At 41.3% G+C, this 22433-nt stretch overlaps 1 protein-coding gene across 1 annotated transcript; it reads right to left on the minus strand.

The window, feature by feature from the left end:
- Positions 1-213: 213 nt before the first annotated feature.
- Positions 214-22072, minus strand: stx12l (syntaxin 12, like). The gene is made up of 10 exons (XM_033639600.2): positions 21953-22072; positions 17976-18135; positions 17781-17850; positions 17558-17657; positions 11186-11323; positions 9362-9405; positions 5723-5828; positions 5558-5630; positions 5389-5471; positions 214-1150 (listed from the first exon to the last, which is right to left on the minus strand). Exons 2-10 carry the CDS (start codon positions 18073-18075, stop codon positions 1058-1060), a joined length of 807 nt encoding a protein of 268 aa, XP_033495491.1. The 5' UTR covers positions 18076-18135; positions 21953-22072; the 3' UTR covers positions 214-1057.
- Between the last annotated feature and the right edge of the window lie 361 nt (positions 22073-22433).

A 22433-nucleotide genomic window follows, 5' to 3' on the forward strand; every position in this document is an offset into this window, starting at 1 on the left:
CAGGTTATCAACTAGGTTTTGCAGTTTGCACTAATTGTTTTGAGAAATGCACTAACTCTTGTGCAAATGTTAATACTGATGTGAGAAATGCACCAAAGCGACTGAGAAAAACTGTAACATCAGGTCAATTGATTGTCTCTGTTGAAGACATCCTGCTAACTCTCAAAATGCTCTGCTCCCCTCTGGTGGACAACATAAGACACGACACCTGCAGCACTTCATCAGGTGGAACTGTATTAAATTCTCTTTAAGATGGGCACATCCAGTGAAGTAGACAGTTCAGTGAGGATACACATTGTTCCAGCTGCTAACAGTCCATTTTTCTTTCGAAATTTTCTAAGACACTCAGACAGGGGGTAATTGCTGTATATAATGATGTGCACGATTGCATTTGATAGGACATAATCCTACAGTAGTGGTAATGGTTACACAGGAAAACATTGTACTCTTTCTTTTGTTCCCACCCAAATAAATACATCCACACTCAGTCACACACAGAGACTGAATAAAGGAGGAAGAAGGAGGATAATTTGTGCTGGAATTAAGGTTCACATCATACTCACACTAATACACACATACAGCCCTCTCACTCACACAGGCGCGCACACACACACACACACACGCACACACATAGAAAACTAGAGCATTCTTCCCCCTTGAGATAAATATTCTGTGCATGTGTAGGCCATCATCCGACATTCATGAGTTTGTGTTATTAGTAGCAATAGTCACACATGCTTTCAGTGGAGTTTTAATGTCCCAGATAACATCACAACATATTGGCAGATTAGCCTTTAAAAAACCCAACACTTTAAACACCCACTCTTGTTCCCACACATTTACCCTAAATAAATACATCCACATTCAGTCACACACACACTGACTGAATGACGTTAGAAGAAGCAGGAACATTTAGTCAATTTGTGTTGGAATGTACAGTAGGGTTCCTTTGTCAGACTAATGCACACATACAGCTCTCTCTCCCTCTCTCTCTCTCTCTCTCACACACACACACACACACACACACTGGAAGTCATCTGTAGGTGTGCTTCTCCTCTTATTTGATGGCCTGCCAGATGATGATGATGAGGATGATCAGCACCAGTGACAGCACCATGGCCAGCATGCACATCCTCTTACGGGACTTCCTCTGAACACAACAAAGTATCATGTCAGATTTAAACTGCATCAGTGTTTTACATGACAACAGCAGCAGCTTCACACTGACTAAAAAAAATCTAAAAAAAAAAAAATTGCTCGTAATGTAATAGACAATATTCATTTATGATAACAATTGTTTCTAAACAAAAGAAAAACAACAACTCACAAAATACATTTAAACCTAAAATAAGCTCAAGCAGTTCAATGGTGTTCATTATGTCTTTAGTTTCTGATAATGACTTTAGTTGTTCTTTTATCTCAGACATCACGCCAGCCTCCCTAATATCGGCTGTTTGACAGATCAGCTGATAAAGACAACCACCACCAAGTGACACTTCTAAGGAAGGCGTAAGTTTCTGATGAAACATGTCAAGTTAACATCTTAACATGTCTGAGATAAAAGAACAACTAAAGTCATTAAGCTCAAGCAGGCTGAGATAACTACTTTGTAGATTTTAGTAGAAACTTTGAATATGACATTTTATTTAATTGCGAATACTTCAAGAAAAAATGTAAACATTTGTTAGAAAAGTCAATCAACAAAATGTGGGACACATGGCCATTAAAATAGAAGGTTCAATATGGAGCAGAGAGAGCAAACATTTATTTGACAATCTAGTAACAGTAAATCTTATTTTTGACATTTCTTCTCACCACATCTACTGTATATTCCTAAAATCTTGCAGAGTTCTGCGGGTGCAGATTCTGTATAGGCCTGCTTATTACCTTAGTATACCACATGAATCCTGATGTTATTTTATATTTTTGTAATTGTCAACAAATCACATCAAAAGCTCCAAACCAAAAATGTGTTTGTCTGTCTCTTATTACTTTGTGATTCCCTACTGTCTGTGGTTCTCAGCTGTAACACCAACATTTTTTATTGAAGGCAGAAATCTTATAAAACTGATCACAGTTATTTAGTTTTCAGGGTTTCCCACACATTCGTTTGTGGCAGACCACCACGATTAAAACATCTGCTGCCACATTTTGATTTTCTATTTTTTGAGCTGCACTGTTCATTAGGAGCGCTGTTGCGATATTTATACCATTCGCTCATTGCACTGCACCAAACCAGGAGCAGTGAAAGTGAAACGTAACTGTTCATTGCAGTGATACACTTGAGTTTAATCTCTTATCTGTCATATCACTCTGATATGAAACTCCGATATGATGAGTCGTATCAGATCAGTTGCAGCATCCAATCTATACAATACAGGGGCGTGTTGGCTGATACAAGACTTCTGTGAAGGTTGCTCTCGTGTGTCCTCGCTCATCACTCATCGCTCAGCACAAATAAGAGCTTTGGAACTGTGTTTCAAATGGCGCACCAGAATGACTTCTGGTTAAAGCAAGGATCGAGGAGTGAGGAAATGACAAATAAGATTAACAAGATGGCGCCCCCAGTGCGGACGCCTGTTACAGCAGCTCCTGCTCACCACTGAGTTTTTTTTCAATTTCTTTTCATTTAACTTTCTTATTTTGAGTTTTCTTTCAGTTAGCTAGCTAGCACTTATGTTCTGTTTTGTTATAGAGGCGAAGACCGCTCTCTTTAAAGCGGTCTTTCTCCCATTTTGCTATGGATACGATCGTGTGCGGGGACCCGGCGCCCAGCCGTGCCTCCATTGTTTACACCCGGGACCAGCTGTTAGCGCTGCGTCACACCGCGGTGCGGCCCGAGGAGAGGCACGACATTCCCGGCGAGCTGCGGAGAAGGAAACGGGGATGTCGCGCCGGAGTGCAGCGCCGACACCGGAGGAGACAGTACACACCCGTCCTCCCGTCCATCGTCATGGGGAACGTAAGATCACTCCCCAACAAGATGGACGAGCTGTCAGCGCTGACTCACCATCAGAGGGAGTACCAGCAGAGCAGCGTGCTGGTGTTTACCGAGACATGGCTGAATGCGGAAGTACCGGACACGATCGCTGCGCTGGACGGATTCTAGCTTATCAGACGCGACAGGACAGCGGACAGTGGTAAGAGGAAAGGAGGAGGGCTGGCTGTGTTTGTGAATGATAGATGGTGTAACTCTGGGCACATCACTATCAAGGAACAGCATTGCTGCAGGGACATTGAGCTGCTGGCTGTTGGTATGAGACCATATTATCTACCCAGGGAGTTTTCTCATGTCATTATGGTAGCAGTGTATGTCCCCCCGTCTGCAAAGGCTAAGTCTGCTTGTGACATTCTCCACTCTGTTACAAGTAGGCTGCAAACACAGCACCCTCAGGCCCTCCTTCTGATCTCTGGGGACTTCAACCACACCTGTCCATCCACCACCCTGCCCACCTTCACCCAGTATGTTTCCTGCCACACCAGAGACAATAAAACACTGGATTTATTTTATGCCAACACCAAGGAGGCATACCACTCATCCCCCCTGCCCCCCCCCCCCCCCCCCGGGAAAAGCTGATCACAACCTGGTTCATCTTCTGCCTGTCTACAGACCTCTGGTGCAGAGGGAACCAGCAACCACCCGCACTGTGAAGAGGTGGTCTGAGGAGGCCGAGGAGGCCCTGAATGACTGCTTTGAGACCACTGTGTGGGAGGTACTCAGCGATTCCCATGGAGAGGACATTGACAGTATGACATCATGCATTACAGACTACATAAACTTCTGTGTGGAAAACACCGTACCGTACCCACCAGGTCTGTACGCTGCTTCTCAAACAGCAAACCCTGGGTTACTCCAGAGTTAAAAGCTCTCCTGAAGGAGAAGCGGAGAGCTTTTAACTCTGAATGCGGGGAAAACCAAAGAGCTGGTGGTGGATTTCCGCAGGCGCAGACTCCTCCCCCCAACACCGGTGAACATCCAGGGAAAGGACATTGAGATGGTGACATCTTATAAGTACCTGGGTGTTCATCTTAACAATAAACTGGACTGGACTGATGACACAACAGCACTGTACAGGAAAGGCCAAAGCAGACTCTACCTGCTGAGGCGGCTCAGGTCTTTTGGAGTGCAGGGGGCGCTCCTGAAGACCTTCTTTGACACTGTGATGGCATCAGCCATCTTTTACGGAGTGGTCTGCTGGGGCAGCAGCGTCTTGGCTGCAGATAGGAAGAGACTGGACAAGCTGATCAAGAGGGCCAGCTCTGTCCTGGGATGCTCTCTGGACTCTGTGCAGGTGGTGGGAGAAAGGAGGACGACAGCCAAGCTGTCATCTCTGAGGACTAATGACTCCCACCCCCTGCAGGAGGAGATAAAAGCTCTGGAGAGCTCCTTCAGCGATAGACTGATTCACCCAAAGTGTGTGAAGGAACGCTATCGCAGGTCCTTCCTGCCTGCTGCTGTCAGGCTTCACAACCAGCACTGCTCACAGTAAACTGCACCATAGACACTTTATTGACACTATGGACACTTTATGGACACCACAGCTGTCTGCTTTTTGCACATACAATCACTTGCACTAGATGTGCTCCCTTCATCCACTGCTCATTTTCATTCACTGCTGCTCATTATTATCCACTTCCTATTATTTTCATTATTATTATTTTTATTGTTATTGTTATTATTTATCGCCGACTCTTGGATTTTTGTACTTATTTGCATGCCTAGTTATTTAAGTTTTTTAAGTCTAATTTTGAAATCTTTAATCTGACTCTTTTTCCTTGACTGCTGTAACACTGGAATTTCTCAATTATGGGATCAATAAAGGTGTATCTTATCTTATCTTAAGAGATTTGGGATGTACCTCTTGACTTTGAGAAGCACCACCTGTCTCTTAATGGTGCTCAAATACAGCCAAACTCAAGTAGCTGCACTTTTTGGCACTTCTGTATTGACTTCATGCTTCTGTCCCTAAGTTTGCCACTTGCATACTGCAAAATGTGAGTGGATGCAGCAGGACATCCTGGTATTTTCTGGCACATTGTATTTGACATACTATATATTGGGAGATGGGCATACTAAAACTTTTCCTGGCATACTAAACAGTGTGGTTGTATTGGGTATTGGGATGCGCAGAGTACTGTGGAAATGGAAGAAGAGATTGATGAAATGAACAAATCTGTGTGCAGTCTTCTTCCTTCAAACAGGTAAGAGTCCCAAGACTACCAGCATTAATGTGATGTGGTTGAGGTGTTTCTTTATCCAATGCTATGTAATGTAGAATATCAGCTAACTTACCCTTACTTGAAAACATTGTGCATTATTTATGTTCATATTACTTGTATCTTTGGCTGGCTTTGCAAATGCCTCACTCACTACTTTATCTATCTTACCTGGTAATAAGCAGCCTTCTGCAGCTGGACGGCCCCTCTGTCTACATGGACCTCAGCACTCTCCACGTTGGCCTCAATGCTGTCTGTTAATCAGATCACAGGAGGAGCTTTCAGGTAAAATCAGATGTACTCAATAACTCAATGCTAACCTGAGTTTCCTTTGACTTACCAATCATCTCTCCCTGATCATGGATCATCACAGCCAGGTCCTTGAAGATCTGGTTCACATCCATAATGTTGGCCTTGAGAGGACATGAGGAGGAGGTTAACTGGTGAACACAACTACATGGGACAGTATGGCAGAATTCCTGCTCCTGTGGGTGACACTTGGTACCTCCAGCTGCTTGATGTTAGTCTCTCTCTCCTTGATGATTTCCAGGTCCTCCTCTGTGATGCTGGGCTCCCCAGTCTGAGTCTGGCTCTGACCCCACTCATCTTCCCTGCATAGTCATACACGTCCAATTTTTATTTTACTGTAATATACAGCTCAAAGAAGCATTCAAAAAGGCCCAGAAAGGGAAAAGAAAATCAAGAAATTCTAAAAGCCTACAGTGTAACATACAGTGTATGTATGTGACTGCCAGATCCCCTGGTATAAGTGAGGGGAGTGGATAGCTATGTTTGCCACACAATTGTTCAATGACTGTATATGAGCTCATAATTCATATTATTTTGTCAGTAAAAATAGCCTGGCTCTAAACATGTCCCTGTTCTGCCTCATGACGGCTGGATTTTTTTTACCTCATGAGTCTGTGTTTGTGTGTGTGTGTCATCCATAGACTGTAAAAATAATGGATGTGGCTACAAAGACGTCACCCATTGGTTTGTGGGCTCCTGTTTTGAAGCCTCGAGGTAGGCAATACAGCTGTAACCATCTTGATTTTTTGGAGCCAAAAGTGACCATATTTGGGTAAGAGGGAGGCACTGTGGAGGATTGAGATCTGACTGAGAAGCTGAGGACACTATCTGCAGACAGCCTGCCACTCAAAGTGGTCCATCCTTAATTATGTGTTACCCTGCGCCATTATAAAATGTTAACAGATGATTTATATAAAAATTCATCCCTGAACAGTCAGCATGAAACCTTTTTTTTGTACTGGGCTGTAAAATGTTTATTTCTGCTGTTATGTGTGGCATTTTAACATGGAGGGCTTGACTCGCTTCTGGAGCCAGCCTGTAGTGGCCAATAGAGGAACTGCAGTTTTTGGCACTTCTGCGGTGGCTTCTTCTTTCAGCCTCAGGGTTGCAGCTTGGTGTCATTATGGCATAATCCAGGCTGTTCTCAATAACTGTTTTCTCACAAAAAGCAGTGCACCCAAATTCGTACATATCCCATGTATTTTGAAAAGCTGCGATCATGTGACCAATGCAAAGACAGAAGTAAACAAGGAAGCAGTCCAGAGTGCTCATAAGGAGGCCCACAAAAACCGGGACTTTCACGTGGGACTTTCCACTGGAGACACATGTTCAGAACCATGGGCCGATTTGCTAATTCGTAGGATACCATACGAACCAACTGTAACAGGAACTACCACAGAAGCTGTGTTGAGTACTCTGGCATGTTATGTGTCTGCCTGCCTGTCTGTCTGTCTGTGGACTGATTTTTGTCAATACTATAACTGTGCAAGATGCAGTTACAAAACTTAACAGGAGTGTAGGTGAGATCACAATGAAGGTCAAGTTTGAAGAGGGTTGTGGTCTGAGCAAGGGGGCTAGAAGTAGGGAGGTAGGAAGTAGGGAAGGGGCCATGGCCCCCAAACTTTGAGCCCCTGGCTGACATTCGCTTTAAATCCCAGGTTACTGTATTGCAGCTGGAATTTTTTTGGTGATATTGAACCAGAAAAAACTGTGTAATTAAACTATCTGCAAACCAAAGATCTTTTATTTTTTCTTTATTTCTCATGCAGATTAAATTATAAATAACACATGTAAATAAATAAATAAAAAGGACAGCTTCGCTATTTACGAAATTACACTGACTGTTTCAAAATATAGCACAGCTGTTTTATCACAGAGGCATTACGTGACCGTATTATCAATCCACGAGATGAGGGCCAGCTTCAATCACAGGTGCTTTTCCCTAATGCATTCCTTTGCAGTCTCAGAGTTGGAGTTGAGGATGCCATCATCTACCTGCTCAACCGTGTCTACGCCCATTTGGATAAGCCGGCGAGCACTGTGAGGGTCATGTTTTTTGACTTCTCTAGTGCGTTCAACACCATCCGTCCAGCTCTACTGGGTGACAAGCTGACAGCAACGCAGGTGGAGGCCCCCCTGGTGTCCTGGATTGCAGACTACTTGACTGGCAGACCACAGTATGTGTGCTTGCAACGCTGTGTGTCAGACAGAGTGGTCAGCAATACCAGGGCCCCGCAGGGGACTGTCCTCTCTCCCTTCCTCTTCACCCTCTACACCACGGACTTCAGCTATTGCACTGAGACCTGCCATCTTCAGAAGTTTTCTGATGACTCTGCTATAGTTGGATGTATCACCAAGGGCGATGAGGATGAGTATAGGGCTGTTGTGGATAACTTTGTCACATGGTGTGAGCAGAACCATCTGCAGCTCAGCGTGGCAAAGACAAAGGAACTGGCTGTGGATCTGAGGAGGACCAAGACATCGGTGACCCCTGTTCCATCCAGGGGGTCAGTGTGGACATTGTGGAGAGCTATCAGTACCTGGGGGTACACACTGACAATAAATTGGACTGGGCTAAGAACACTAACGCTCTCTACAGGAAGGGCCAGAGCCATCTGTATTTTCTGAGGCGACTGAGGTCCTTCAACATCTGCCGGACTATGCTCAGGATTTTCTCTGAGTCTGTGGTGGCCAGTGCTATCCTCTATGCTGTTGTGTGCTGGGGCAGCAAGCTGAGGGTGGCGGACGCCAACAGACTCAACAAACTGATCCACAAGGCCAGTCCTGTCGTGGGAATGGAGTGTGATTCTCTGATGGTGGTGTCAGAGAGGAGGATGCTGTCTAGGCTATGAACTATCTTGGACAATGTCTCACACCCACTCCACCATGTGCTGGTCAGGCACAAGAGTACTTTCAGTGGGAGACTCATTCCACCAAGATGTACCACTGAGCGCCACAGGAAATCATTCCTGCCTGTGGCCATCAAACTGTACAGCTCCTCCCTCTGAGTGGCCCTGAGACTTTTTCACACACACTGCAATAATCCAATATAACTTGTGCAATAACCCCATTTCACCTTGACTGTATATATTCTGTTAGTGTAAATAATCTTGTTCAACCTACAATATATATATATATATTTATGTATATATATTGTATATATATACTGTTTATTTAACTATATATTTGTAAATACTATTGTTTAAATTTCTTATATTTTCACATATCTTTCCTCTCTTGCAAGGCGCACCTGTAACATAAATAATTTCCCCTCGGGGATCAATAAAATATTTCTGATTCTGATTCTGATTCTGATATCTATGAGCTATGAGCTTCGAGGAGACTTTGTTTTACATTGAGAGAATTATGACTTTCTTTTTTCATCATGATTTCAATATACATCCAGCAGCAGCCTCAGGTAGCCAGCTGGAAGCAGACAGGTTAGTGAGAAGCAAAGTATAATGGGCAGTAAAATAAAAATTAAAAAGTAGAAGTAGTGGAATGTATGAAAAGACCCAACATGACTACTGTACACTGACTACTTGATTACTATTCGCAAATTATTTAAACAGCATTTGTATCAAAATGATTCTGTCCCAGCTTTTTGATCCAGAGAAGGGGTTAACCATGCTCAGTATACGGTTTCCACTGTTTTGGAAGTGCCAATGTATTGATCTGCTGGAATGTCTTAGTGTGATGTGACATACATTTAGATACACAGAAGGAAACACAGTTTGGCCTTGCTGTACTTTTTCACATCAAACGTCATACAGAACAAATGGTGAGTAGAGAATAGAATGAAAGTCACGTGTTTAAAGAAGCTGAAGAAACTTACTTTTCAAATGTGACCAGCTGTTCATTCACATTGCCTCCATCTCCCTGTAGACAGTAACAAAGAAGTTTAATCAATATCAGCTCACATCACTTTTCTGATATGTATGCCAATGTATAAGAAGTACAGTACAGGCCAAAAGTTTGGACACACCTTCTCATTCAATGCGTTTTCTTTATTTTCATGACTATTTACATTGTAGATTCTCACTGAAGGCATCAAAACTATGAATGAACACATGTGGAGTTATGTACTTAACAAAAAAAGGTGAAATAACTGAAAACGTTTTATATTCTAGTTTCTTCAAAATAGCCACCCTTTGCTCTGATTACTGCTTTGCACACTCTTGGCATTCTCTCCATGAGCTTCAAGAGGTAGTCACCTGAAATGGTTTTCCAACAGTCTTGAAGAAGTTCCCAGAGGTGTTTAGCACTTGTTGGCCCCTTTGCCTTCACTCTGCGGTCCAGCTCACCCCAAACCATCTTGATTGGGTTCAGGTCCGGTGACTGTGGAGGCCAGGTCATCTGCCGCAGCACTCCATCACTCTCCTTCTTGGTCAAATAGCCCTTACACAGCCTGGAGGTGTGTTTGGGGTCATTGTCCTGTTGAAAAATAAATGATCGTCCAACTAAACGCAAACCGGATGGGATGGCATGTCGCTGCAGGATGCTGTGGTAGCCATGCTGGTTCAGTGTGCCTTCAATTTTGAATATATCCCCAACAGTGTCACCAGCAAAACACCCCCACACCATCACACCTCCTCCTCCATGCTTCACAGTGGGAACCAGGCATGTGGAATCCATCCGTTCACCTTTTCTGCGTCTCACAAAGACACGGCGGTTGGAACCAAAGATCTCAAATTTGGACTCATCAGACCAAAGCACAGATTTCCACTGGTCTAATGTCCATTCCTTGTGTTTCTTGGCCCAAACAAATCTCTTCTGCTTGTTGCCTCTCCTTAGCAGTGGTTTCCTAGCAGCTATTTGACCATGAAGGCCTGATTGGCGCAGTCTCCTCTTAACAGTTGTTCTAGAGATGGGTCTGCTGCTAGAACTCTGTGTGGCATTCATCTGGTCTCTGATCTGAGCTGCTGTTAACTTGCCATTTCTGAGGCTGGTGACTCGGATGAACTTATCCTCAGAAGCAGAGGTGACTCTTGGTCTTCCTTTCCTGGGTCGGTCCTCATGTGTGCCAGTTTCGTTGTAGCGCTTGATGGTTTTTGCGACTCCACTTGGGGACACATTTAAAGTTTTTGCAATTTTCCGGACTGACTGACCTTCATTTCTTAAAGTAATGATGGCCACTCGTTTTTCTTTAGTTAGCTGATTGGTTCTTGCCATAATATGAATTTTAACAGTTGTCCAATAGGGCTGTCGGCTGTGTATTAACCTGACTTCTGCACAACACAACTGATGGTCCCAACCCCATTGATAAAGCAAGAAATTCCACTAATTAACCCTGATAAGGCACACCTGTGAAGTGGAAACCATTTCAGGTGACTACCTCTTGAAGCTCATGGAGAGAATGCCAAGAGTGTGCAAAGCAGTAATCAGAGCAAAGGGTGGCTATTTTGAAGAAACTAGAATATAAAACATGTTTTCAGTTATTTCACCTTTTTTTGTTAAGTACATAACTCCACATGTGTTCATTCATAGTTTTGATGCCTTCAGTGAGAATCTACAATGTAAATAGTCATGAAAATAAAGAAAACGCATTGAATGAGAAGGTGTGTCCAAACTTTTGGCCTGTACTGTAATTCAATTAATCATGGTGTGTTTCGGAGAAATGTTATTGGTCGTGAAGTCCAATGTAAAGCCTTGCAGTCACCATGACTCTGGATCCAGCTCGAGCTCTGGCCACTGACTCCTTCTCTTTCTCAGCTGCCCTCCGCTGCACCACTTGGAAGTTGTTAAGTGCTGCAGAGAAATCGTTCATCAGACGCTCTCTCTGCAGCTTTTGCTGCCTCTGAAAGAACGAAGGAAAGAATAAAGACCATTTTAGTCTTTTCTGAATGTTGTCCTGTAATTTCCTCAAGTTGGGCACAGTGCTGCACAAGTATGGTGCCTTTATAGGAGCTTTAAGAGGGTTTATAGTTGTCACTGGAAAATGTGACCCTCATTTCTTACAGACAACCCCTAGGCATTTTACTAATTAAAGCACCAAACACTGCTTTGTGCTTGTGCTTGAAACTGTCTTCCAAAGAAAAACAGCATCAGTATTATATATATTCATCTAATGAAGAGCATGGTCTTTTAATTAGAGAATATGGTTTCATAATGTGGTATAGAACAGACTGAGTGCAGAATCACGACACACCAACGGTGAGGTAAGAGCAACAGTTCAAGTCAGTTCCACATGTTTAGCCTGCTAGATATTGGGAGAATATCCTGGTACATATTGGACACTAACAAAAATCACTCAAAGAGATTCATTCATTTTCACCAATCACTGTATATCAGAGGTTGAAGGTGCCACAGACTCTTTAAACACTGTCAGAGCTGACAGGACCTTTGCTCTCCCTGTGACCTCGGTTCTATCCTCACTTAATTTGAGGCTGTTTGGGGACTTCCATGTTGTCAGTGGAAGGAAGTAAATTAAAACAACTTCAAGGCCAAGCAGGTAGCATCGAGATAGAAAATAAAATAGGGCCAAGAACAGACCCTTGAGACATAATTTAAAACAGCAGCATCAGACATGTCATCACCAACTGCCAGTGAACACTTCTACATAAATGGGGTTTGCACTACCATAGAGCAGAACCAGATCAGCCAACACACCGTGTAAGCAGTCAGCGGGGATCTCGTGATCAACATTTCTCTAGAGTGAGCTTGCATTAACATGCCACATTAGTCAGGTTCCAGTTCATGGCATGATATTTAAATCTTTAATAGTGTAACCTGTTTGTGTACTTGAACAAGGAATGTCTCATGTAAAGTTGAAACAAGTATGCTGGTGGCTTTTTTTAAGTCTTCCTATCAAGCATTTACAAAGCAGTATACAAACATTTAATGAATGGGTGCTAATACACTTTATTGTAGCTATATGAAGCTTATAAGGACATGTGTAAGTGTTTATTGATGTACAGTATTTGTCACTTATTATAACTTCTCATATGAAGTTATATTATCACAGCTATGTTTTACTATTGTATTAATTATCTGTTCATGCACTAGCCTCCACTTATGGGTGCCAGCTGGAGGAGTTATAGGTTTTGAAAAAATATTTGCTAATACTCACTTCTGCTTACAAATACAGTCTGCTATTTTTTTGTTTCTATACTGTGTGTACATGCTAAGTAGTTGGACTTTATGTGTTCCCATTAGGGTTGAGCTGAATTTGGATTCAGCTTCTCCAGCTGCTTTTCTCTGTTTCATAAAAATAAATAAATGAATAAATAAGTAATAATAATAATAATAATAATAATAATAAAACTGTTTGTAAAGCACTTTTCGAGCCAGGTGAATAAAATACAAAACAAAAGCGATACTAATAAAACATTTGAATGTATATATACTTCCACCAACATATACACTTAAACACCTATATACCTGCAAGCACGCATACTGTACATATACACATGGCTGCAAATACATACACTCCCATACACACAATAAGTTTATCAACTGTCAGAAAAGGCCAATCTGTAAAAGTAATTTTTCAGATGAGATTTAAAGTTGTGAACAGAGTCAACTGATCTGTTGCTCAGTGGGAGGCTGTTCCAAAGCCAAGAAGTAAGAACTGAAAAGACTATATGATGATAAAATGAATATCTCTGGGTTTTAGACTATTGGTCAGAAAAAAAAAAAACAAATCATTTGAAGACCTCATAACATGGTGGGCAATTTTCACAGTCCCTCAGAAGTTATGGACTAAATAAAAATATAACTGGCAGACAAATCAATAATGACAATAAAGAGAATTTAAATGCATTGATTTGTAACTGCAACATCAATCACACTATACTGAGGCATCTCAAAAAGACTGATTGATCTGCAGGCATCCAGCCCACTCCCGCTTCACGTGACTCAAATATGTCAGTAAAATTAACGTGATTCTCCTCGCATTCCTTCCATGATGACTCACATGATTAATCCATAATCTAATATATATGAAAGGCACACGCTTTTGAATCTGATTTTCTCCTATTGCCCAGTAGAACTCACAATTTTAAATTCTCATTGTGAATTTTTGCTTTATTTGTGCTTTTCATGATTGCTCCTCAGTATGGCATTTACACTTAACATTTGATATTTAACATATACTCATAAAAACTTTACTCATAAATATTTGTAGTTGGGGTGTTCACATACTTTAGTGTACTTTTGCTCTGAATCTGTTTTTCCTGGGTTGGTGTTGGCTGTGATCGATAGATAGATAGATAGATAGATAGATGGATGGATGGATAGATATCTCACCATATCTAGATGAGTGTGTAGTTATAGATCACCCATGGTTGCAGGGATACTGAATATCTGCAGTAATCAACTCTGAGTAGGCACACCTTGAGTTAAGCGTGTGCACAACCACAATAAAAAGCCATCATCAATGGAGCCCTGATACCTCGATTCACTCAACTTATTTTACATGTGTGGAATTGCAGGTGCTCATGAATGCCAACAGTGAATATGAGCATATATTTCATAAAAAAAGTAACATCGCTAAAGCTGCCAAGGAGAGAGAGGCGGCATGGGAGAAAATTGCTGCCCGAGTCAACGCGTATGTTTGAATGCACTAGTCCATTCATTTAACATCTAACCACACTTAGTTAAAATCATAGCATACAGGTGAAAAAGTGGTGGAGTGGTTTTGAATAAAATCTGATTTTCATGTAGGTGCAATATCACAGGGGAAAAGCACACTTGGAAGCTGCTTTAAATGAAATATAAAAACATCATTCAAACAGGTAAGGCATATTTTACTTGGTCATGATTGTACCTTTCTTTAGTTTTATTCATATTTGATTTATTAAAGAAAGTAGCTTAAATAACCTGTCATTCAGTGGCTATTTCATCATGTAGCTACTGTAGGTCACTAGTAATTTAAACCTCCCAAAAAATACTGCTTCAACTTTTATGTCTTCTTGCCTAATATCCTGCTTAGTAACATTTGAGTTCTACTCAGGCAACAGAAAGAAGGCAGAAGCTCACAAAACATCACCAATATCATATAAAAAGCTACCACTCACAAAAAAAACGTAGCACGATGCACAACACTTGCTCTGATGAGAGCGCACATCTGGTGTGTCAGATTTGATATGTGTGGCTGGAGAATGTTGTTGAGGTAAATGATTGAGTCTAATGAAAAACAGTACAGTTCAAACAGATAATCACTGGGGAATGACAGCACATCTAAACGGGGTCTGAAGATCCTCTCCTGGTGTAAAGCAATGCAAATTAATTCTGCCTCGATATCGATCGGACTTCCTATACGAACAACCCATGTCTGTCTGCCAGCTTGCTTCAGGCTTGGCAGAAGGAGACAGGGTGAAGTCAGGGTTTCTTACAGAAAACCTGCCAGGGAGCAGGTTAGGTTCACAGAGTCGGTTGCCATGGTGACTGACTCAGAGTTTGACTTACCTCTCTTTCTGGAACTGAAAACCCAGAGTTTCCCTCATTTCAGGCTTAACATACCCAGAGTTTTCACTAAACCCGCTTTCTGGAATACCACCCATGTGTAGCACAGTTAATGATTACACTTGCCATAAATGCCATTACTAGCCATTACTGAAAGAATTTGTTTTTCTGCAATACTCTATCATGTTATTTACTTTTAGTGTTTTTGTATTATTATTGTTATTGTTATATTATTTTTGTTAGTTTCCCAGAGGGACTGGTGTGCTGTGTGTAACATGAGCACCCTTTGCTGGGGCGCCTTCAGACTTGAGCGGTGCGCCCCAAACTCTGTAAGCAGTCTTTCAATCTTGTCCCTGTGGTGGGTTTATCTGTAAAAATCACTGTTAAAATACCTTGACAAGTTTGTTTCAGCATATTCTCTATTATGTGCATTGAAGCAGGCTTCTAATTACCAGAGAGAATGCGTTTGTGGTTGTAGTGGTTGTGAGTAATTGTTGAGCTCACTGCGTTATCAGTGACTTGTAACTTGCAAACCAAGCTAAATAATGTCTTTCTTTGTTTTGGTATTTTCTTGAGATTGTTACCATGAAGATAGTCTGACTTCTTGAGTGTAGACTATGGGTGTAATCCTACCATTGGCCGGCTAATTCATTCCGCATTCGCCTCCCCTTTTGCTATGTGTGTTCTACCGTTTTGCAAGGGCACCGTCACTGCATCTTTGGCTTTGCGCCGCCCATGATGATCGTGATTAGTCAAGAGAAATACAAACAACCTAGAGCCTTTCCCTCTACATAGCAGAATGAAAATCAATCAATCAATCAATCAATTTTATTTATAAAGCCCAATATCACAAATCACAATTTGCCTCACAGGGCTTTACAGCATACGACATCCCTCTGTCCTTATGACCCTCGCAGCGGATAAGGAAAAACTCCCCCAAAAAAAAACCTTTAACGGGGAAAAAAAAACGGTAGGGTGGGTGTTTCCAGACGTTTCTGTAGCACTGACCCAGTGGAGATGGGTGTATAGGCTAGATACTGCACCACATCAGGTACAGGTATGGGCATGGGTAAAAATGAACTACAGTCTGGCGGGCAGCGGGTGAGAACAATAAGATATATTCTTAATTTTTCACAATAAAACAAATGAAAAAAGATGTGCAGTATATGTGTAATATTTTGACATCTAAATCACTATTATCAAGCTGCGATTCCTTTTATTTTGAAAGTCTATAATACAAGTTGAACCTTTGACCCCATCGTCATGTTCATCACAGACATGGAGGAGTCCAGTGATGAACCGTGCAGCCCGAGGATGAGGTGGCAGTGTATATTGAGTTCAAGACACCCAAGGAGGATGCTTTTGCGGTATTACAGTGGTGTAAGGAGCATGCTAAAATGTTTCCTCACATGGCAGTGATTGTGCAAAAAGTTTTTGCCATCATGGCATCAAGTGCAGCCAATGAAAGAGACTTTTCCTCTGCGGGACTTGTAATTCAAGAACCGAGGACCCAGCTTAATGTGAGTGACTGTAGCCTGTGTGTGTTTAATCACGTGTACAGGTTGGGTTGCGGGACCTTTATTGACTTCGACATAATGACTGGTAACGGGCCGGGTCTGATATTAAGCTTTACGGGTATAGGTGGGTGCGGGTTTTCAAAAATGGATCTGTGCAGGACTCTGGTGTAGGGTACACATTTTTACAGTTGGAGAATGTAAGAATCACTTTAGACCTACAACAAAGATAAATAAGAATTAAAATGTCAGAAAATGAGCGATATTCATTTCCATATCATTTAGAGTAAGAGTGTCCTAGAGCAAAGGGCTGCATGCGACTCTGGAGCCACAGGTTGCTCACCCCTTGCCTCCTTAAATGTCTCCCTCTCCCTCTCCCAAAGCTGTCCATGGTTCTGACAGGTTTTTAATGACAGATATACTGCCTCCAAAAGGGCCCATACACATGGTGCATCTTAAACTGCCTGGAAAATGTGAGGTCCGACACTGGGCGCTACTCTTATACCTACTCTATGCCAATTTTCAAGAGCGCAGAGGCAGACTGTGTCTGAGGTTGCTAAGCAACCAAAACCATCATGTATTATAACCTACTAACCAGAAGTCCTGAGTGCAGAGCTCATCTTTTTTCAGGCATTGTTTTGTAGTGTGTATTAGACCTAAAATATTGTCCGTGGTACAGATGTTAAGCTCTGGGTAGCCCTGCACTTAAATCATCATCTTCTCCATATTTACGATGGACTGATACTTATGAGGGAGCGATTTTTACCAGTTGTGGCTGGTCATTCCTTGTCACATGACATGCCATTGCACCCTGAAAAATAGTCACTTGGGAATGCTTGCGTGCTGTGATGGTGTCACTTTGGCTTTCTTTTTTTACATCCCTATCTTGCGTAGACATTGAAAACAATGGATTTGAGGGTGCAAAAAAATGCGGCATGGACCATGTTGAATCTCAGCTCCGTGGCCCTGTGAGCCTATAAAGACTGGCTTACTGTGATTCAGATGAAGGGAAATTTTAATGCCCCAGCATACAATGATTTGTTATTTTAAAATGTGATATATCTGAATATACAGTTTGACTGATATAGTGATGACAGCGTCTATAGACTGACCTGTTCAGATGGAGACGTTGGTGGGGGCAGTGAGCCCAGCTCCTTCATGTGTCTGTTGGTTTCTTTAGCCAGCTGGTTGGTGTAGTGTTGGAGCTGCTGGCTGCAAGGGAACACAAACACTGCTGAGAGCTCACTCAGAAGGTTTTACTGATCACACACTTAGTCAGATAACGACAACATGTGAGACTAGCTGGGATAGTGATAATGCCAGGTCGGTATTTACAGTCTCTCTTGAAGCTCTGGGGTTTCCTGTCTCGTGTCCAGTTGGTAGAGGAGATTTTTGATCTGACCAGCTGTGAAGAAAAGCAACCATTTCAGGAAACATGCAGATCTTTTGGGGAATTAATTTATGTGTGGAGGTGTTTGCTAGTGATTTGCTCCTGATCAGGTTGTTTCCTGCTGTGTTTGTTGGACTCACTGTTTTGGCTGATCTTCTGGATGTTGGAGCTGCATGTCCGAATGAGGCTGTTGAAGTCCCATGGCTGTGACCAGCTGTTGTCGGCGCTCATATAGGACATCCTGGCTATAGCCCACCAGCCTGTCACACTGCTGAGGATCACAATCTAAACAAGCACAACCTAAACAAGAAGAGAAGAGAAGAATCTCACTGGGTCACAAATAAAATAGTTTTTCATTTCGGTGAACTTCAGTTTTATATTTGAAACTGTGACACGTTTATCAGTGCATCATATAGAGAGAAAATTAATCTGCTGTTTTATTTATGTCAAGTATGTGCTAGTTCCTGCTTCTGATGAAGTGATTGTGTTTTCCCTTGTCTTACATTATGGTAAAATAAATATCTTAATGTTATTTAACCGTTCGTCAAAACCAAAAGCAATTTTAAGACTTTAAAATCCATATCTGTGCAAAGTAACTAGTTAGCTACATCTACAGCTGTCAAAATTAATACCAATTCCAATATTTCTCTCAAAAGAAAAAGCATGAAATTGCATTTATTATAAATGCTCAATTAAAGTACTCAAAGTTGACCTTGAGGGGAGACACCAGGTGAATAGGCTTAACTTTAACTAAGAGGATAGATATCCCTTCTCCAGTTCATTACTGAATAAATAAATAAATATGCAGTAATCTAAATACATTTCCAGAGCAGAAATCTGAACATTGGATGAAGCCAGGTTTGAAAGTCATGTTTCCCCTGTTCTCCATCATATTATTAGGCTGCCAATATTCGTCACCTCGCTTTCTGGACCCACTTTTATTTTCAGCAGCTACAATGATGCCAACACTCATCAAAGCCCCACTCATTTACTCCTTGTTGAAATCAATACACAAACTGGTTGTGCATACCCTTAAATTGTGGTCCTGTTTAGGAAGTCCTTTGGCCACAGAGACTTCTACCTTCGGAGTCGCTGATCTGACTCAACCTGACTCAACTTTTTTGCTGACAGAAAAAGCATCAGTTGTTTTAAAGACATGTTCGAAGATGGCTGCTTTGAATCTTTTGATAAAATGATCTGCAAAGTACAACCTACCCAAGGCACATTTTTTTCAATATTTACAGACAGGTCAAACAATATGTTCACTCAAACCTATCTTGCTTTCCTGCAGAGCCTGATACCGACCTGATCGACATAGTACGTTTTTTCAATCCACTGTCTAGAGGTGCACTGTCTAAATTATATAGAAACGGCTCAATAATGACATGTTCACCTCTAGACAGGATTAAGGCAGCCTGAGAACAAGATCTGGGACCTATATCTGAGGACCAATGGGTCTCTGTTCTTCCAACAATAGGCTACATAAATCTTCACTTTGTGCAAGACATTGCTTATTGCAATTTAAGGTGGTCCATAGGGACCCTCACTTACAAACATTACAAATATCTTCCATACTCTGTCTAAAATACATAAAAAAGAACTAGACCCTATTGTTGCCTTGTTGCGGCTGACATAGACTCACTGTGCCACCTATGATATTATCTAACTTACAAAATGCTAAAAAATGTCTGTAATATCACAGGGTTACACAACAACTGCTTTCACTTTGAAACAATGTCCTATTTTAACTTAACTTTTCCCCCATTTTACCTAAATGCATTAAGTACTCACTCAAAACCCTTTCCTATTGAAGGTAAAGTTTGTTGTGGAAATATTTGGATTTTAAGTCATATAGTTAATAAAATGCAACAATTTACAGCCATTGTTGTTGTTATAGCCTTTCAGCTGCAGCACTCTCATTACCAAAAAAGAGAAACTCAACGTTCCATATGGTTTACCTTGGACGTTCTGGGACAAAAAGGTAAAGCACATTTGTATTATCAATACAGTACCATTTTTAAAAGAAAGTAAAAAAATGTATCTGTTCACTTTAGCCTTACCGACTTCTCCTAATACAGGTCCAAAACTCTTTCCTTTTATGCTTCACACTGCTGCAATTCTCTTAAAATGTTGTATCTTACTTGATTTTATGATTTATGGTTTTACAGTTCTATGATTTATTTAATCTTATGATTTATTTAATGATTTAAAAAATGGCTTTAAGATTTATGGTTTTGCTATGCTTCATGGGTGGTGGATCTGAGGGAGACAGACTGTGGTGAGTTCTACTTGATCCACAGTGTCACGACTGGGTGCTAGATAATAGGCCAGTTGTGGGCCATACCTGGATATATATGTTGGTGAGTCTGTGCCCACTGGGAATTATAGGCTCTGATCGTTGCTGCTATTGCTATTCTATTAGGCACTGCTTTTTGCTTTTTGCTCCTTAAACACTTTTTTTTATTTCGACTGAAACTCTATTGTTTTAAAGACTGGGCCTGGTGTGTGACCCTGACCTGGGGAACTCACTGGTTGTTCTGGTTGCTACTGGTTTGTGAACATCAATTGTTGTTACTGTAATTTGAAGCATTCTCTGGCACAAGAATTTCCTTCGGGGTATATTAAGTTCTATTAAATTGAACTGAAGGAGAAATACTTTGAGAGATTTCGATTAATAGGATCTCAAATCACCACCACTTCTAAATGAAATTTGTTGAATCACTGTACTGAACCGCCTTACTGGCTTGCCTCTATTTTCATGTGAAGCACTATGCATTTCTTGTATGAAAGGTGCTATATAACTAAAAGTTAGTAACTGTACTTATTAAATGGTGTGGCTGTTAATATTCCAAAAAAGCCCAAGATGAACTGATGAACATGTTTTTATGTTTTTTTCTTTTTCTTGTCTTTATTCTATTAATGTAGGCTATATATTGTAATGAACATTATAGCATAACACATACTTGATATTTCTGAATTCACATACTAGTTTTTACAGTGTAATGTAGTACGGTACACATTTGTATATTTTGCACACTTACAGACTAAGCACAGTGAATATATTTTTATTCTTAATATCTTTAGTCTAGTACTAAAGATGCTAAGAATAAAAATATATTCACTGTTACACATTGTAACACAATGCACATTTTCATTTCTATTCCATTTTATTACTTTATATGCTTCTATTTCATACTCCTATTCTTACTTCTTATAATTGTCTATGCTCTACATCGGAGCGACTGTAACCAATCACATTCCTCGGGGATCAATAAAGTAGGCCTATTTCTGATTTCAGATTCTGATGTAAAACCTTTTGTCCCAAATTACCTGACTTGAGCCTCTTAAATCACTGAATGAATGCATTGTCTGGAGTCTGTAGAACCTGGATTCAATCTTCAGTTTTCTCATTCACATTTGGATAAACTTCCATCCACGAGTAAAGTCGTCTAACTTTATCCTTTTAAAAAAAACATCATAACCATTCACGATTCTACGGAGCTTATAGACCCTAAATGTAGCTCCAAGCACCTCAAAACCTAAGGTCATAGTCCATTTCTCACTTAAACATTCATCTGATATGATGAAGCAACAGAGCCAAAACTATAGGCTAACTGAATGTGTCACTGCTCTTCTCTCCTTCTTCTTCGCTGTATTTATTTCTCTACATCGCCATGTGAAGAGACAGACACAGCCCAGAATGTTAACAGCATCCCCCGGCTTATCCTCCAATAACAGAGGCTGGCACTAACTGCACTGACGATACAGAAAAACAGAGGCAAGCGCGAGCCAAACCCAAGTCATCACGTGGATTAACCTCGTTACAGACAATTCTGGAAAGAAAATAAACGAACCAGCCAAACGGACTAAAGCGCACCAATATAAGATTCAGACCGCCTCATACTCTCACAAAAAACTACTGTAATGTAGATAACATTTCGAAACACCCACAGTATGAAGCTTCTATTTACAGCCGTTATTCGGCGTGAATAACAGGTCGCAGCGTGTCGTTTATCAGTGTCAGCCTATATTGGGGTTTAATAGCTACAGCAGGTTCATCAGCAGGGTCTCTGTCGGTTCATATAAATATTTACAATGTTGACAGTGAGGCTCTTACTTTGCGGTGAAGGTGACGTCGGCAGCGATTGTTGCTCCAAATGCCTCAGATTAGTAATTCTGTATCAGAAATAGCAAACCCAGCCCGTCTGTGACGTCACACGTTCAAAGCACTAATCCGACGTAGTGTTGGTGCTGCATTCACTGTCCATAGCAAAGATGGTCAACACAAGTTCCCTGTTAGATAAAGGCTACTGCAGACCTTCATGTCATTATTAGTGGTAGAAAATACTTTCTACCAGGTTTGGATGCCATTCAAACCCACTTTGGAATATTCAGTTTTATTAGGATTCAAAAATATTAACTGGGTAGCCCGCGTCGGACCGTTGGGACTGATACAGCTACAGAAAAGCTTCTGATAAAGAATACTTTTCGTTATTTCGTCACATAAACCTGGAACCTCCCACTGTGAGTTGTGAGAACCCAAAACGTTCATTTAATAAATTCGACAGTGACGTAGTGTGATGGGGCAGTGTCTCTCT

This window comes from Epinephelus lanceolatus, chromosome 10 (genome assembly GCF_041903045.1).
Source record: "Epinephelus lanceolatus isolate andai-2023 chromosome 10, ASM4190304v1, whole genome shotgun sequence".
Taxonomy (NCBI): Eukaryota; Metazoa; Chordata; class Actinopteri; order Perciformes; family Serranidae; genus Epinephelus; species Epinephelus lanceolatus.